General features: G+C 52.2%; 1 protein-coding gene and 1 long non-coding RNA gene across 3 annotated transcripts in view; one reads left to right on the top strand and one right to left on the bottom strand.

Annotated features, from left to right (window-relative positions):
• Window positions 1–7,790, bottom strand: LOC143016280 (putative ribonuclease ZC3H12D). Of its 2 annotated transcripts, XM_076170536.1 has the most exons (6): window positions 7,320–7,790; window positions 4,991–5,397; window positions 3,819–3,958; window positions 2,804–3,038; window positions 2,258–2,364; window positions 1–924 (listed from the first exon to the last, which is right to left on the bottom strand). In XM_076170536.1, exons 1-6 carry the CDS (start codon window positions 7,458–7,460, stop codon window positions 17–19), a joined length of 1,938 nt encoding a protein of 645 aa, XP_076026651.1. In that variant the 5' UTR covers window positions 7,461–7,790; the 3' UTR covers window positions 1–16. The 2 variants fall into 2 exon arrangements, with proteins under 2 accessions (XP_076026651.1, XP_076026652.1); XM_076170537.1 differs by lacking the exon at window positions 7,320–7,790 and having other exon boundaries at window positions 4,991–5,421.
• The window catches only part of LOC143016285 (uncharacterized), a 35,500-nt gene that overhangs the window by 17,764 nt on the left and 8,389 nt on the right, over window positions 1–9,347 (top strand). The window lies entirely within an intron of this gene.

Raw genomic sequence — 9,347 nt, 5'->3', positions numbered from 1 at the left:
CTCCCTGTGGGCGTGGCTAGAAGCTCCTGTAGCTCTGGATGAGAGGGATGAGTTGGGAGAGTTCTGAGAGGTGTGGGTAAGCGTTCATAACGTGTTCCACTGAGCTCTGAGGGAACAGCGTGCTCAGCTGGTTCTTCAGGCACTTCCTCTGCTCGCCAGACGAACTCATCTCCCAGCAACTCTGGCTGCTCTGTGCCCAAGGGTCTTGGGGCAGGCTGTGGGTTTGTCTGTGGGACAACGCCTGTGTGAAGTACTTCTGCTCTGAATACTGCAAGGGGCGCTCGCCGTTCTGTGGCAGCAGCGGGCAGGACCCCCACGCCGGCGCCCCCGTCTGCTGGCGGCAGCATCGGCACTGCCGGCACCCCAGGCTGCCGGAGGTCATAGAGGGTTCACAGCTGTTCTGATGGGAGTAGTACCCTCGCCCGCCCATGCAGGGCTGCTGCATGTTGCCCGTGTAGGAACCTGACAGGCGGTAGTCGTCGTGGCTCAGGCTGCAGCTGGCCACCCCGCTGCTGTAGCTGTGCGGAGCGTCCTGGATGTAGAGGAGGGACATAGAGCTGTCCATGGAGCTGAAGGCCTCGTCCCGGTCTGAGCTGGGGAACATCTGCATCCGAGGGCTCCCGGCGTCTCTGTGACACACGACCTCGCTGGGTGAAGCTCGGTGCGACTGCTCCTCTGTGCTGAGAGGAGGAGACGGCGTGCAGGACAGGTATCTGTGCGGGGGGGCGAGGGCATGGTCGGACCCATACAGACCCGGGTAGCCGTGCGGGTCCTGCTGGGGGGGGTTGGGCGAGGCGGTGGTTTTGGCTCGGTCTGCAGGAGGTCGGCTCAGCGCCCTTAGTTCGTCGGCCACAGAGAGCTGCGATTGGTTGGCTCGCTCAGGGTGGAAGAACTTACACTTCACACCGTACGTACACTTCTTAGCTGCAGGAGAAGAAGACCGGGTCAGAGAGGCAGCACAGCAAATGACCTCAACACTGTGTGTGTGTGTGTGTGTGTGTGTGTGTGTGTGTGTGTGTGCACCTATACACCCACACAGTGTTTCTGTCACCATCTGACTCTGCAGCAGGTGTGTCTGAAACACTGATTGTGGTATTTGAGTGAGTCACCGTCACGCAGTCAGAGGAAAATAATCCAGAGGAAACTCCCTGCTGAGGTTTCAGGAAGTGGAATCTGACCTGCGTGTTGTTTGAACCTGCGTGTTGTTTGAACCTACGGTGCGGGTGAACTCACCGTAGGGGTGAATGAAGGGGTGAACTCAGTGAAGGGGTGAATGTAGGGGTGAACTCACCGTAGGGGTGAATGTAGGGGTTAACTCAGTGAAGGGGTGAATGTAGGGGTGAACTCACCGTAGGGGTGAATGTAGGGGTTAACTCACCGAAGGGGTGAATGTAGGGGTTAACTCACTGAAGGGGTGAATGTAGGGGTTAACTCACTGAAGGGGTGAATGTAGGGGTTAACCCACTGAAGGGGTGAATGTAGGGGTTAACTCACTGAAGGGGTGAATGTAGGGGTTAACCCACTAAAGGGGTGAATGTAGGGGTTAACTCACTGAAGGGGTGAATGTAGGGGTTAACTCACTGAAGGGGTGAATGTAGGGGTGAACTCAGTGAAGGGGTGAATGTAGGGGTGAACTCACTGAAGGGTTGAATGTAGGGGTGAACTCACTGAAGGGGTGAATGTAGGGGTGAACTCTGTGAAGGGGTGAATGTAGGGGTGAACTCACCGTAAGGGTGAATGTAGGGGTGAACTCACCGTAGGGGTGAATGTAGGGGTGAATGTAGGGGTGAACTCACCGTAGGGGTGAATGTAGGGGTGAATGTAGGGGTTAACTCACCGAAGGGGTGAATGTAGGGGTTAACTCACTGAAGGGGTGAATGTAGGGGTTAACTCACTGAAGGGGTGAATGTAGGGGTTAACTCACTGAAGGGGTGAATGTAGGGGTTAACTCACTGAAGGGGTGAATGTAGGGGTTAACTCACTGAAGGGGTGAATGTAGGGGTTAACTCACTGAAGGGGTGAATGTAGGGGTTAACTCACTGAAGGGGGTGAATGCAGGGGTTAACTCACTGAAGGGGTGAATGTAGGGGTTAACTCACTGAAGGGGTGAATGTAGGGGTTAACTCACTGAAGGGGGTGAATGTAGGGGTGAACTCACTGAAGGGGTGAATGTAGGGGTTAACTCACTGAAGGGGTGAATGTAGGGGTGAATGTAGGGGTTAACTCACTGAAGGGGTGAATGTAGGGGTGAACTCACCGTAGGGGCAGGGCTGCTGCTTGTTTTCGGGGGTCCAGGGTTTCTTCCGCAGGAAGTTGTGTATGGTGGGACCGTTTCTGCCCAGAGGATCGTCTGGAGGCATGAACCTGCACAGGAAACACATCAGCTGACGTCAGACACACGTCAGAGTCCTAAATGTCGCTGGACTATCCTCCTCTGCTGCACAGGAAGCAGAGTAGGAAGAACACAACCACAAACTAACAGACTCAAGGTTGTAAACACAAGTAAGCAGATAATAACACACACAACATGAGGACATCATGTGCTTCTGACCTTTATAACCATGATTAGTCCCTAAAGGTTAGTTTCTCCTCTGGGTGTGACCTTTGACCTTTAACAACAAACCTCAAACTCAATAAGTCTTTGTTAAAGTGGACACTATTTATCTTCACAAACACTATAATTAGTTAAGTGGTTACAAACGTACAAGCAGAACTGCATGCCATCATCAGTCATTTGTTGAGGCGAGTGTTGGTGTGATGCTAGCCAGTGGCGTCACGTGTGCCCCACCCCCCTGCCCCTTACTTGTCGTTGGCGAAGCTGTACATGAGCAGCCGCTCCTCGATGAACTTCTTCCACTGTGGCTTCTCCGTCTGCAGGTCTCTGTAGTTGTCGTTGGACACGACAATGCCGTCCGAGTCGTAGGCCAGCTTGACGATGTAGCGGTCGTCGTAGCACACCACCCTCTTCCCGTTGACGCAGCGTGACGGCGTGTAGACCAGGATCTTCCTCCTCTCCAGCTCATGCAGGACATGTTGGTCTGCGGCACACGGGACAGAATGTTCACCTTTGACCTTTGGTGGCTCACAAATGGCGGTGAAGGTGTGACAGCGTGAAGAACAAACACGAACACCGAGTCTGTCACACGCACAAGCGCCCGGTAATTATTAGGTGCAATTTCAGGTGAAGCTCCAGTCTGGAATTTCATCTATAAATAGATCCACTTTACAACTCAGCAGTGTCGCCTTTACACAAAACATATTTTTGAAATTCCAGGACTTTTCCAGGATTTGGGAAAACCTGAGAGCAGAATTCCTGCCTGGTGTTGGAGAGTGAAGGTGGGCGGTTTGTTTTGTTGCACTTTTGTCGCACTTTCACCTTCAGGTTGCGTCGTTCTTTATCTGCAATCTGATTAGCAGTTTGCTGCTCTGAGGACATCGGGGGAAAGTTTTGTTCTGTTGTGTCTCAAATATCCTGCACCATTAAGATGGCACACAGACTTGCTCTGCTGCGGTTACCGTAGCGACGCCAAACGCCACGCGGCCAAACCATTGAAGCAGATTGTGATCTTGTTGATGTGACGGTTGGTGATCAATCATTTGATGTTTCCTGGATGTGTTGTGACGTGCAGGCATCTCCACAGAGAACATCGCCAATTAGCAGCTAAACAAAGAGCCCCGCCCACATTTCTGTCATAGCTCTGCACTAAATAAAGACGCCGTCTGTAGGTGCTTTCCGTCATAATGGCGGTTTCTCTCCATCAGTGACACTCTGAGCGTGACGGCGCCCGGGCGAGTGTGAGGCACTCAGGCCATCTCACCTGTGATGGGCGCCTCGGGCCGCGGCTGCTCCTTCCTCCAGAGGGGGACGAACACGGTGATGTCCCGCAGCCCTTTGTCCCAGAACCAGCTCACTGCCAGCTGGAGGCCCTGGCACGAGAACACCTTCTTGTCACCATGGCTACAAAGACACAGAAACCAAAAAGTCAACATGAAGAACTTCCTCTTTTCTGTTTCGAAGCACGCACGCACACACACAGACACACACACACGCACACACAGAGGCCCTCTCCCCTTTTCAGGAAGTAGTCGGTGGCGTAACACACGTGCTGCCGTTCTTTTGCAGAAGCACAGACACTAAACGCCTCGTGAGTTCGTCAATCGAAACGTTTCCCTAAACGCCATCTGGCTGCTGGATTCATCCTCAAATGTACAAACAGTAAGTACGCCTCCTCCTTTACTGTAAATCATTATGTAATCACCTGAACACAACGTGAAACTGAGAAGCAAACATGGGTCTGAAATATAAAGGATCATGATGACTGCTGGGTAATTAAGGGGAATTCCAGTTTCCCTTAAATAGAGACCAACTAGAGATGGACTCTATCTGCCAAATAGAGTCCATCTAACACTTGGAAATAAAAGGGATTCCTGTGAGGCTGAATCCTTCAGACTGTGACTGAGTCAGTGAGTGAAGGGTTAAAGAGTGTGTGAGCAGGAAACAGGAAGTGTTTTCACAGCCTGAGGCTTCGCTCCATGCAGGTTACATACCTGGATTAAAGGTGTGACAGTAAATCCGTCGGCCCGCTTCCTCTTTCACCCGACCGGCTTGATTTCCTTACAGGAAGCTCTGGCTGTCAAACCCTATCTTTTGTTTTCAGTTTTCTCATGGCGCCGCTGTGTTTGTCTGGACTCATATTCTGCTCTCACTTCCCTGTGACACGGTTACGAGCCGCACAGATGTTATTGTGAAACGGCCGATGTGTAAATGTCACAGTGAAAAGTCTGAGATCACACAATCAGAGAGGAACACAGACCCCACGTTAGGCTCTCACTTCCTGCTCCCTCAAACAGGAAGGGTGGCGCAATCACACACACGAGATTCTGACGGGCTGAGATTGAAGAGACGCGTTCATGTACACAACCTGGCAACCCAGACGTAGGTCTTATTAAAGTGTGTGTATGTGTGTGTGTGTGTCTCTCTCTCTCTCACCTCATGGCCACATTGCTCCCGTCGATCACTACGGGCCTGAAGCTGTTGGTGTGCTCCCGGTCTGAGGCGGATGGGGGTCGGCTCAGGGCCTGGCTGGGCGCCTGGCTGCAGCCTCTGGACACCAGCTTGGGGCTTGGGGTGGAGCAGGGTGTGTGGCAGGTCTTGATCAGCTCCTCCAGGATGTCGTTGGTCTGTGCGTCGTGGTGGAGGCTCTCCAGGACCCGCAGGATGTCACCGTGAGAGTAACCCAGCTTGAGGAAACGCTCCACTTTGGCGAGCTTCTGCTGCTCCATGTTGGCGGCTGAGTCCCAGTCTGGGGGCTGAGCCTGTCTTCTTTCAGGACTACCCGCCGGGGGAATCCTCCTCGCCTCCTCGTTCTGCTCTGTGGCCGTCTCCAGGGCGACGGGCTGTGTTTTGGAGAGGTTGACAGGTGTTTGTGTGTGTGTGCAGGGGGGGGGGGCGCTGGCAGCAGAGGCGCCCTCGTCACTGTAAACACAGGAAGCAGAGCTGCGGTGTCACAGGGGTTTTTAGACGCAGCAGTTGATACCTCAACCTCATGACTGAACACACACACACTGATGTCACACTGGTTAAGAAAGCCCCTGACACACAAACACACACACACACACCCCAGGTCTAATTCTGTCTGCAGTATCACTAATGTCAGTGGTCTCAGTGTTTCCATTGTGTGTGTGTGTGTGTGTGTGTGTGTGTTCCATCATTCCAGACAGAACCCCCCAACCAGCCAACCTGAGGCACTCGTCATGGAAACAGACAGCGAGCAGGATTACAGAGTGACGGGAAGCAGCTGACACAGAGCAACATGAGCATCCCATAAGAACAAATGAAGCCATCTATGGAGGAATTTGTGTGTGTGTGTGTGTGTGTGTGTGTGTGTGTGTGTGTGTGTGTGTGTGTGTGTGTGTGTGTGTGTGTGTGTGTGTGTGTGTGTGTGTGTGTGAGTGAGTGAGAGAGATAAATGATCAAGCACGTGTTCAGACTTGAAGGGAGTAATTTGGTTGAAAGTATTATGGTGGATCTCAAAGTGTATCGGGTCCGGAGCTGAAAATGAGCTGTTGATGCAGAGAACAAAGAGTGACAGGTGTGTCACTGAGAGAGAAAGAACCTCCTGATGTGATCTGAGGTGAAACACGCTCACACGCTTCCTCTTCACCTGCAGAGACCAGGATCAAACACGCGGCGGCGGTGGTGGCGGCGGCGGCGGCGGCGGCTCAGCTTTGATTGTGGTTCAGGTCTTGGGGAGTCGTTTGTGCTATAAGGGAAAAAGAGGTCTGACTCGTTCTGAGGACATTCAGACGCTTTAAGGCCGCGCCGCTCTGAGGTGGGATTCTGTAGAAGAAGAGTTTGACAGGTTCCTTCAGTCTCAGCAGGTTTGAGCTGTGAGGTTTCATGGTTCTGTCAGGTTCTAAACCCAGAAGGTTGTGGGCAGAAGAGCAGCATAAGGGGAGGCAGTAGTCGAGTGGGTAGAGCTTCCGCTTAGGAACCGGAGGGTTGCCGGTTCGAGTCCCTGCCGAGGTGCCCCTGAGCAAGGCACCGAACCCTCAATTGCTCCCCCCTCTGCGATGGGTGGTAATATAATGTAAGTCGCTTTGGATAAAAGCGTCTGCCAAATGATCGTAATGTAATAAGGAACCAGGAGAGAACGGTGTCAGGATCATTGCTCTCTTCTTCTTCTTCTTCTGCTGTTTCTGGGGCCTTTGGTAGCAGGGATGTGATCACTCCCCGCTCTGCTCTGCTCTAGAGTTCTGGGAAAGTTCTGGCAGAGCTGTTATCAGAACTGCTCTGGGTCACTCTGGCGCCCCCTGGTGTGTGTTTGGGAGAACAAGCGAATTCGGCTTAATGGGATTCATTTACGCGTCTGAGCACGCACGCACGCGCACACACGCACACACACACACACACACTCTCTCTCTCTGTTACTCGCCTGCGTGTATCTCAGTTTAAGCCGAGTTGAAGTTGTTAAACTGACTCGAGGTCGTGCGGTTCACTTACGCAACTTTAAACAGAGCGACTCGTCCGTGAAGTGTTCGAGACTCACAGACACCAGCAGGGGCTCGGCTCTGCACCGACCTGCTCCAGACCACATCAGACCACTTCAGACCCTGAGACCACTTCAGACCCTGAGACCACTTCAGACCCTGAGACCACTTCAGACCCTGACACCACGTCCTCTGACCGGATCATCTCACACAACCAGCTGCTGCTCTGTCACGGGCCGGGACTCGACCCGGAGCAGAGCGACCGAACCATACCTGTCAGGTGTCTGTGTGTGTGTGTGTGTGTGTGTGTGTGTGTGTTCTGTACTTACACACTCAGCAGCGGCCGGTTGATGAAGCGAGAGTCCTGCTCGCGCTGTCTCGCTCTCTGCGAGTGTGTGAGCCGCTGTGAAGTCAGACCGCTCCGTGTGTGTGTATGCGTGTGTGTGTGTGTCGCTGCTCTTATTACTCATAGGAGGAAGTAGCTGCTCAGTGCTGAGAACAAACCCCAGTGAGGAAGAGAAAGCTCCGTAAATTAATAATTACTTCCTCATCAGGACTGAGAGGCACGCGGAGGGTCTGAACATACAGCAGTCCACTGGTCACTATGGTTACAAACAGACCTACACATTCTCACCACAACGACTTGAAACTAAACTTCCAGAGCTCAAGTGTCGCTCTGTTCTCCCGTCTGAAGTCAATTAAGACTGAAGGGTTCATACCTCCACCAAGGCAGAGCCTCCTCCTGTCACAGCTCCATCTCAGTGGTGAAATTCAACAGGTTATTGATTAGACCGATCAGTGGTCAGACCCCCCCCCCCCCCCGCCAAAAAATGTTTTTTTGTTACAAATGGGCGTGGCCTATGTGGAAGATGAACTACAGATGAACTCCAATGTTACTATGGTGACACCATCCTTACCAAGGACAGGCCAAGGCTTTCCCTTATCATATATATTATATTAAACCTAACAGTGCTGATTGACTGTATGTTGATGTAAACATCACTGTTGTGCTCTCATGTAGATCAGAGCTTAAAGATCTTTATTGCTCCGTCATATAAACCAGGAGGGAAAGTCCAGTGATGAGAGAACAAGAGGGTGAGACGGCGTTAAGAGACGTTTCCTGTCCGTGTGCAAACCACCGCAGAGCGTCAGCACAGCCGCAGGTCAGAGGTCACGGCTGCTGGTCTCCAACCTGAGAAGTGAGTCATGTGGTGATGAAGAGCGATTCTAAATACCCCTCTTGTTTCTCCCATGATGCTCTTGGTTCCGTTTTTCGCTGCGTTCAGTACCTGAATGTAAAGTTGACAAAAATAAGAAGAGGCGCCGCAGATAAGAGCGATGTTTCATTGTGTAACCATGGTGACGAGCGCTTCCACTTCCCATTGGCTCGCTCAGGTGGAAGCTGCGACTTCGTCATCGGAAAACGACGCCCAGCTTGGGAGCGGCACGATGCTCGGAAAATAAGGGAATACACACACACACACACCGACGCCTGTTTTGTCTGCGGCGGTACCGTCGGCTGTACCGCCACATATCTTGACGCCGTCCGACAGGTGTGGAGTTTTGATTGACAGCTTCCTGCTGTGCTGACAGACAGAGCGTCACGTAGAGCGGAATGAGGGAGAGCATTGCGACACGAAGCTGAGTCACGTTTAACGGCTCAACACTCACATCACAGGAATGTTTTGGATCAACATACACGGCGTGATAAAGCAGAGCGGCCTTATTCAGCCCTGATGGAGGCGTTAAACCTGCATTCCTGCATTCACACGAACATCACCACACGTTTCCGTCTGACGAGAAACTTTTGAAACTTGTGTTTGGTTCCTGTGCGTTGCTGATCATAGAGTATCAGTTGATGAATCAACTTATTTATGGTGGTTTGAGCAGAGCTGCACCAGCGTGGGCCTCGGCACTCTGCAGCCACAGAGGAGCTACGCACATGGAGCGACTCTCAGCCGCCTTGTCCCTCTCTGGCGGTTCATAATCATCACGTCCTGAAATCTCTCTGTTTCTCACAAACCTCATCATCATCAAACGCACCTTAGGCGTGATGTTCAGGTTCAAATCTCTCTGCTCCGTCCGTCTGGTCGGTTCAGGGCTCTGAACACGCTGGTACCTGTGGGGTCGGGACCCTCAGGTGAAGTCTATGGCTTTAGTTTGATGCTCTGTGTCTCCTGTGGGTTTGGGTTAGGGAGGCCTTTAGGGTGTGCAGGAAACGTGGGTGTCGGGGAAGTCTCTGGCAGGGAAACCGTTTCCACTCTGTCACCTTTCAGTTTGTTTGACTTTGTTTTTCTCACACACACACACACAGGCTGACTCAGAATTTACTGTAAAAAGTTTCAGCTTGAGGAAGA

The sequence above is a fragment of the Genypterus blacodes genome, unplaced genomic scaffold (assembly GCF_046128005.1).
Source record: "Genypterus blacodes isolate CSIRO-AG114 ecotype Tasmania unplaced genomic scaffold, CSIRO-AGI_Gbla_v1 ptg000222l_1, whole genome shotgun sequence".
NCBI lineage: Eukaryota > Metazoa > Chordata > Actinopteri > Ophidiiformes > Ophidiidae > Genypterus > Genypterus blacodes.
The sequence above is the reverse complement of the archived record's forward strand: the minus strand, read 5'-3'. Positions and strand labels throughout refer to the sequence as shown.

Bases quoted from the DNA above. Each gene is read 5' to 3' on its own strand.
- LOC143016280 (XM_076170536.1), bottom strand. From the start codon at position 7,460: ATGAGTAATAAGAGCAGCGACACACACACACACGCATACACACACACG. The intron at 3,039-3,818 runs GTGAGATGGCCT...CGTGTGCCGCAG, and splicing joins GCCCGAGGCGCCCATCACAG to ACCAACATGTCCTGCATGAG. The intron at 925-2,257 runs GTGAGTTCACCC...CTTCTCCTGCAG, and splicing joins GCAGCAGCCCTGCCCCTACG to CTAAGAAGTGTACGTACGGT.